The 7,728-nt window shown below is 40.2% G+C and overlaps 1 protein-coding gene and 1 long non-coding RNA gene across 2 annotated transcripts; both read right to left on the bottom strand.

Annotated features, from left to right (window-relative positions):
- Window positions 1-2,271: 2,271 nt before the first annotated feature.
- LOC308640658 lies at window positions 2,272-3,740 on the bottom strand. The gene is made up of 2 exons (XR_014020328.1): window positions 3,619-3,740; window positions 2,272-2,975 (listed from the first exon to the last, which is right to left on the bottom strand). It is a non-coding gene; the product is annotated as an uncharacterized lncRNA (long non-coding RNA).
- Window positions 3,741-3,787: 47 nt separating this feature from the next.
- Window positions 3,788-7,492, bottom strand: LOC308640657 (transport and Golgi organization protein 1 homolog; the record flags this gene model as incomplete). Its single annotated transcript, XM_081312462.1, has 4 exons — window positions 7,421-7,492; window positions 5,627-5,789; window positions 4,413-4,608; window positions 3,788-3,806 (listed from the first exon to the last, which is right to left on the bottom strand). The coding sequence occupies exons 1-4, from the start codon at window positions 7,472-7,474 to the stop codon at window positions 3,788-3,790; spliced, it is 432 nt and encodes a 143-aa protein (XP_081168588.1). The 5' UTR covers window positions 7,475-7,492.
- Between the last annotated feature and the right edge of the window lie 236 nt (window positions 7,493-7,728).

The following is a 7,728-nucleotide window of genomic DNA, read 5'->3' as shown; positions in this document are numbered from 1 at the left end:
CCTGGCTGGCTCCAAAATTTGGTTGGACAAGCTCGGCCATGTGTGCAAAGCTATATTATACTGACTTTGATTCTTTTGGATACATGTTGAGGAACACTGTTCTAATTTTAACAGAGGAAATCAATACAAAGAATTCATAATGAGGCACAAAGGTGTCCTGCAGGAAGCTGCCACCCGAAGGGAGAGGTGGAATTGTTGAGTGTAGAAGTTGGAGGGGGCCTGACAGCTGCCATTCAGATGTCTGATGAGCTGCTGCTCATCAGTGCCTTGCTCATCAGTACCAGTGCCTTGGAGTTGAGCCGGAGCCTGTGGCCCAGCAATGACAGATGTGTGAGGAGGGAACACTGGGGGTTGGTTGGTGCCAGTGCTGGTCCTGGATGGAGCTATGGGCTGCTCCAGCAAGCGCCGGGAACACGGATGCTCCTGGTGACAGAGACTTAGTAATACTGTAAACTGGTGTTAATTACTGTCACCAGTACACAGGCCTCTGCAGGGTGAAGGAGTTTTGAGCATGGTGAAGGAGGAGGAAGGAAAAAGGAAGCAGACAGGATGGACCAAGTCCTCCCTCTTCTTCTAGCTTTACCACCTCCTTCTGGGCTTCCACTGGAAGATCCCAGGTGCTGAGTACAGTCTGCTTTTATTTGTGGGTTCTGCATCTGTGAATTCAAACAACTGTGGATCAAACATATTCAGGAAAAATATTTGCTACTGTACTGAACATGTGGACAACACATAGAAATGATACAGTGTAACAATTAGTCACTTAACATTTAATTGTATTTGGTATTGTAAGTAACCTAAGGATGACTTAAAGCACATGAGAGGATGTGCAAGTCCTATACAAATACTATACCATTTTATGCCAAGGACTCAAGTATCCTTGGATTCTGGAACCCACCAGAAGCCCTGGAACCAGTAACCCACAGATAGCTGACAGCATTGAGGGTGAGCTGGAACCTGAGAAGCAATCGTTTACAATCTGATAGAGCCCATGGTGGGCCATTCAGCCTCTGCACACAAAATGCTTAACATAATTAATCTTCCTGCATCAAGAGAAGCATCTCTTTATTTCTATTTAATAAATCACAAACATCCTTTTATAAAAGAGATCTTCACCTTTTCTCCCAAATGAGACAAGAATGTCCAGTAGATCTTTGATCAGTTTCTGGGAGTCACACTCATCTCCTCAGTTACAGTTAAATCGTAGTCACAGACTAAACAGCAAATTGAATCCAAGCTTATATAAAATAAAGGGGAAGAGAGGAAATCAGCACACACAGTGTGCAACTGAGGCAGTAACTTGTTTCTGTAACTGTTGGTCACAGGCAGCAGTTAGTAAACTTATTCACACCCACATATTCCGTTTCACCTCCCTCATCTTTTCAGGGTTCCTATGTGGTGGGAGTCCTAAAATGTAATGGTCTAAAGGTCACACTCTTCTTTGAGGTTATTGTTATTTCCATTAAAATTCTGTTACTGGACATTGAAGTGCTAAACACACCCTAGTGTGACCCTTGGGCACAAGCCCATGTAAGTGGTCCCCAATTCAGATGGGGTGCTATACCCTAGCCAGTGCTACCAATGTTTTCAGCACCGTTCCACCATCCCTGTGTACCCGCTACTCCTGGTGACAGAGGACTTGGTAAACCAGGCATCACCTGTTGCCATGCATGGGCTCATTATTAGAAGTGACGCTGTGAAGGTGGAGAGTGTGCCCAAGACATTTGGTAGACCGTGGTGCGGGCAGGGGATGGGGAGGAACTTCCAACCACTTCTCTAGGATGGAGCGCACTGGCAGCATACTGTTCCCACCTTCACACACACACACACACACAAAGCATGATTCTTCAAATTCACTTGTCATAATTCACCAGAGAACTGAGATCACAGAACCACCAAAATCTATGGGAGATTCAGGGAGAGAGATCTGTATCTTGCTTATTTGTTGAGAAAAAACATTAAGTGATATCAGTAATTTAAAAAAACTCTCAGTACCTAACTCCAGACAGATCCACTTAATTCCATATGCTTCTACACCTGGTACTTAGAATAGGTTCAGGCTGAGATGGTCTGGTGGTGAGTGGTAAGTTCTATAGGCCTATACTATAAGAGACTAGAATACTGTTTTTGACCCATATAAGGCAACTTCTTATGGTTCAATTGAATACATCAATATATTCTAAATTAATGGCTGATATTAAAAATTACTATTTGGATAAGTTACATTATCTAGACTAAAATTATTTGGAAGTCCAAGAAAACAGAAAAAGCATGTGGAAACAGATATTTATTACAGAATATTTTAAAAAAATTAAATGCCTTAAACAAAAAACAATACCATAAAGTGATAGACCTAGTAGCATGCAAATACTTCAGGTTGGAGAGGCATGTTTGCTCTTGATGAATGTACATATAATAAATTCCTGACATTTGACTCCAAAATGAATGTATGAATCGGCTGGACATGATTATATGACTAATAATTTAAAGTAAAATATAATCTTAAAGGCAATTTAAACACTGGCATTAATCTATAGGAGTCCATTCAAGGTCAGTGACTGGAGAGCTATATAAAAAGAACTGAGGTTAAATCTTTAGGAAGCAATGCTGTGCCTATGAACATCTGTAAGATTCAGGCTCAACTTCTGCTTCTGACGAACCTGATTTGGAAAAGGATGTATAACATCCATTACACATCTGTTTCAAACACAGTCTATTTCTAAAATTACACATCTCTTTACAAATAAATATCAAGTATTAATAGCTGAAAGATGCCACTGGGATGGGCTCCAAAGTCTGCTGTTCTCATGGCCACCCCGAGACATATTTTAAGGCATCATTTTTAATCTTGGGGCTTTAAGAACATCTTCTTTGCTTTAACTGGTTTTATGTTTCCATTTTCATCTTCTTCGTAATTGGCACGGTCTCTTTTCTTGGCAAACTTTTTTCCAATTGTCCCCACCAAGGTCTCATATCTGTTAAAATGACATATAGCACAAGTTTAATTTCAAATAAAGTAGGAATCAAATCTTGTCAAGAATATCAAACCAAAGGCAACAAAAATAAAATAGAAGTAGAAACTATGATTAAAAGAAACAGTTTGATCTAAAAATTTATGAACTTTTTAAAGAATGACTAAATTACTTCCTGGTTTTGCTTTGCATTACTCTAAGTAAACATTTTTGAATACATGGAAGAAGCACTGGAGAGGACACTTCAACTGTCAGCTTGCCATAGGTGAAGGCACCTGAGGCTGTTGAGGAGGCAGACTTGAAGTCTTCCTGCCGGGGGCTTCGTTTTTTCATTTTTCTTTGGGGATTGAACCCAGAGGTACTTACTCACTGAGCCATATTCCCAGCCCTTTATATTTTATTTTATATTTTGAGACAAGGTCTTACTAAGTTGCTTAGGGCCTTGCTAATTTGCTAAGGCTGGCTTAAAACTTGCAATCCTCCTGCCTCAGTCTCCCGAGCTGTTGGGATTACAGGTGCGCGCCAACATGTCCAGCTCTAGGGGGTTCTTTTTAAAGCTTCAGCAAACTGTAGGGTAAGAGAAGTGCACACAGGGTGCCAATGACACAAGGCCCAGCTTGCAAAGCTGTTCCCAGGTAACAGTTACCTTCTAGCCATTTCCTCATCTGACACATCAAGCTCTACTATCTCATCTTCATCTTCATCTTCTGCTTTGTTCTTAGCATTCATCTGAAGCATCAATTTCTGAAAAATACACCAATGTTGACCATGATGGCTAGCTAGACAAGGCTTTGTGAAAGGATATGGCATCAAACTTATTTGAAGGTGGAGAAACTAAAGTCAAAGAATCCAGAGTACATGTCAGAATTTATAAGGGATTCCCTGTAACACTCGATGAGTTCTGAATCACAGACAAGTAAGAAAAGCCCCACCACACTGTATTTAGTGCCAAGGAATTCAAGGTGTCTTTTCTTTTGCCTCATATTTAAGATGGGCATATGATACCACAATATAGTGAAAAGGCGAAAAAAAAATAGACTTCAGATTTCCTTTGAACTTCCCATCTTAGAGCCCAGTGAAAGATGTATTGGTAGAGGAGGATAGTCACTAGTAATCTGGATTGCATGTCTCAGTGGTGGACAGGAGGGCAGCCAGTGCAGGACAGAAGTGGAAGCCTGGCCCTGCATGATGCACAGAATCTGCAGCCAAGCTCACTCTGAGCTTCAGGGTGGAAGAGGCATGGCACGCAGTGTCTCTTAGCCATGCCCTTTCCTCCCTCATTAACCTCTTTGTAAGAGCTATTCTCTAACAAACTAAAAAATAAAATTAAAGAGGGGCTGGGGATATAGCTCAGTTGGTAAAGTGCTTGCCTCACATGCACAAGGCCCTGGGTTCTATCTCCAGTAACATACACACACACACACACACACACACACACACCTGAGAATAAAGTACACTTGGGGACCATGAGTTGGAGGTGGTAATGTGGCACCAGGAATGAAGTACTCTCTTGGGCCAAATGAGCCTAAAGGTCTAAATGGTGCGGGTCCTGGAAAAAAATCACGTGGGTCAAAAGGCAAATCCCGTGGAACACCTGGTGCATATTCTCTGAAGCCTATTGGATGCATACCAGGACCTGGAAAATAAAAAGGAAGTTATGTAAACACCCAGAAATTTCTGAACTAGGGTGATTTCAAGTATGTTAATATAGTCTTTAATTTCTCCCAAGCCTAGAACATCAACTGGTGAACATCCTGACTTGCCAGATGAGGCAAACTGAGATGGAACAAGTTTAGGTTATAGCCTTTGGCCAACCAGCCATGAAGCAACATATTAAGGATTTAAACATGGCTCTACCTAGCTCCAGGTTTGTCTTTTTTCTTTCCCTACTATGTAACTGCAGAATTATTTCTATCTCACAAGAGCTCCATTTATATTTGGAAGTACTATATTACCATGACAAGATGATAGATTATGAAATAAGAACTTTACTACATCAAAGAAATTTTGATAAAAGGAAATCCCACTATTTATTACTGTATCCATTAAAAATTCATGAAGTATTTCAGCATGGACTTTACACATGCCATCAGAATTAAGGTGCATGCCCTCCTGGATGGAAAAGGCCTTCCACAGCCACCTAATTAAATCAGCAACATTTATTAGGTCACTGTTAAATCCTCCTCTTTAACACTTCCCTCTGACGTTTCTCAAGGTAAGGAGGGTTTGACTTTTCCTTTTCTATATTCTATAACCTACTGCTTATGCTTCCATTATGGGTGATTACAAACTTTATGTTATTGGATTTTCATATTTGTGACAAAATTTTAAGTTATGGCATGTGTCTCATCCACCTTTCCATCTATTGCAGTGCACATCAACAGATTTTCAACAAACATCTGCAGAAGTAATATTTCTGGATTTTCTGTATATAGCTCCTTATCCTTGTCTATGAGAGATAGCTATTGCCTATCTCAGTATAAGATTATGTAGTGTCCCATATATCCCAGAAAACTGGAGGAAAAGTTAAAATGTACTCAGCTTTATCCTTTCATTGTTAAGACCTGAGATAGCAACCAACTGTTTTAGCAAGCAATAGAAATGGAAGATGAATGTGATTTATAAGTCAATCACTACTGTTCAGATCATCATACCAAATGGTGGAGGGATTGGCCGAGGCCCAAAAGGCCCACCGAGCTGAAGTGGCGGTCCATACCGAATGGGAGGTGGTGGAGGTCGTCCCATCGGGGGTCCCATAGGGAGGCCCATGAAGGGTACCCCTGAGAAAGGAGGGGGCCCTTTCATAGCCATATTAGCCTGCAATTTAAGATTTGAAAGCAGTTGAAAGTTTTAAAAGTCCTACGTATGAAGACAAAGTACCAACACCGATAAAAGCTAAAACCCAAAGCTGGCACCTGTCCAGAGAACACCATCAGTGCAACAAAACTCTACCCACCCCTCCTGTGTATTCCCACTGACAGCTTACAGAAGTTAGAAGGATGCCACAAGAGGGAGCAGTTTGTTACTGATTTAATCTGCACAGGAAAGGGAAAGGCAAGAGGACTGGCAGAGGTTATTAACAGAGGTGATTTCTGACCAGTATGTCATGCTGTATTATTCACTACAATCTATTTCAAAGGGAGTCCCCCCTCCCCATCACTTCCCTTTCATCACAATAGCTCATTACCTTCCATATTAAGAATGAACAGAATAAAATGAAAAATCCATTCTCTACCCATGTAATAATAGCTACTATTCAGCGTATCTTCAATAAGTCTTTCATATATTATTCAACCTCTGAGATCTTTAAGTAGACTGTCTTGTTTTAAATAAGAGGGAACAAAAGCAAATGGAATATCATAATTTGTTGAAGGCCACACTGCATATTAAAGGAACTCAATCCCAGGTTTGCCTCCAAGCCATGCTTTCCCCACCTCTACTCCTCTCTAACAACGGGTCTTTGCTCTCTTTTAAATCTTCTACTACAAAGGGGTTTGGGGTCTTATCTAAGCTGCCCTTAGATTTCTCCAGAGATGTATATTCCTGGAATATATATACACTGGAACTTGATAAGTATTTTCCAACACAGTGCTATACACACAAATTAGGAAGACAAGGCTTTAATATTTACTTTCATTTACTGTACACCATTTGAGATATTGATTTATCATTTCCTATGAGTAATGGGTTTCAAACTAAACAATTAAAAATTTGTTTTATTATAGAGCTGCAGAAGACCTACCAGATATAATAGCAACACAGTTACAAGAGAATACACTTATATGAACAAATGAGACCATTGCTTGGGACTGGCTCAAGAGGTCATTTCAGATGATCATTGTTTCACTGAAACAGTATTTCACTTTCAGAAAATCTGATACCAATCTAATTCTAATCACTCAAAATAGGGTTTGCACAAATGGAGGAATTCTTAAATAGCATTCTTCCAAACAAAAATAAAAATGATGAATTATATAACTTATAATGAATTTACTTTGCCTTAGAGCATTCAACACAAAACACCATATAAAGTTAGAGTGATAACTTTTCACATTCTGTAGTTCATTATAGTTGTACACACTTAAGCAACATTCCCAAGTTAAGGAGAAAAGTAAGCTCAATATCGCATGCAGTTTAAAGCAAACAAGATCAGTGTCATGCTCTGAACATCCTTCCCAGAAATGCACAGAATAAAACCCAATTCAGTTCTCAACCTCTAAGTACTTACTCCAACTGGATGCTCAGTCAAAGAAGTAATGGTGGAGACTGAGGGGGTCTCAGGTTCTAAACTGAGGGGGTCTCAGGTTCTTGGGGAACAGTTTGCTTTTTAAAAAACAAATGGGATAGTACAAATAGAACACAAAGAAGGATAAAGCAAAGAGCAAGTACTGTAGGAAAGCTACATGTTCCTGCATGACCACATGATTCACAGTAACTACAGAACTTACCTTGCCCTCATTCGTCACCTTAGCTGGAGAAGAACTTCTGGAACTGCTGTTCATGTGAGCTGGACCACATTCTGGGTCTGTTAGAGATCAAAGAATGGATTCAGACTTATTCTAACATGAAAAGAATAAAAATCCTCCATCCACAATTACAGATTCTTTGAAATTACTTGGTCCCTTTACCAGAGGCAACGGGTTTCCCAGATGCCTCAGAAGACCAGTACGAGGTAAAGGTCCATCCATTGATCCTCAGAGCCCTTGTATGTATTTTTCAGAAGAAATAAACCACTGGTGGACAGGTCAGGGTTCAA

The sequence above is a fragment of the Spermophilus citellus genome (genome assembly GCF_964194105.1).
Source record: "Spermophilus citellus genome assembly, contig: SCAFFOLD_433, whole genome shotgun sequence".
Classification (NCBI taxonomy): Eukaryota; Metazoa; Chordata; class Mammalia; order Rodentia; family Sciuridae; genus Spermophilus; species Spermophilus citellus.
This window is presented reverse-complemented; position numbering and strand designations above follow the sequence as displayed.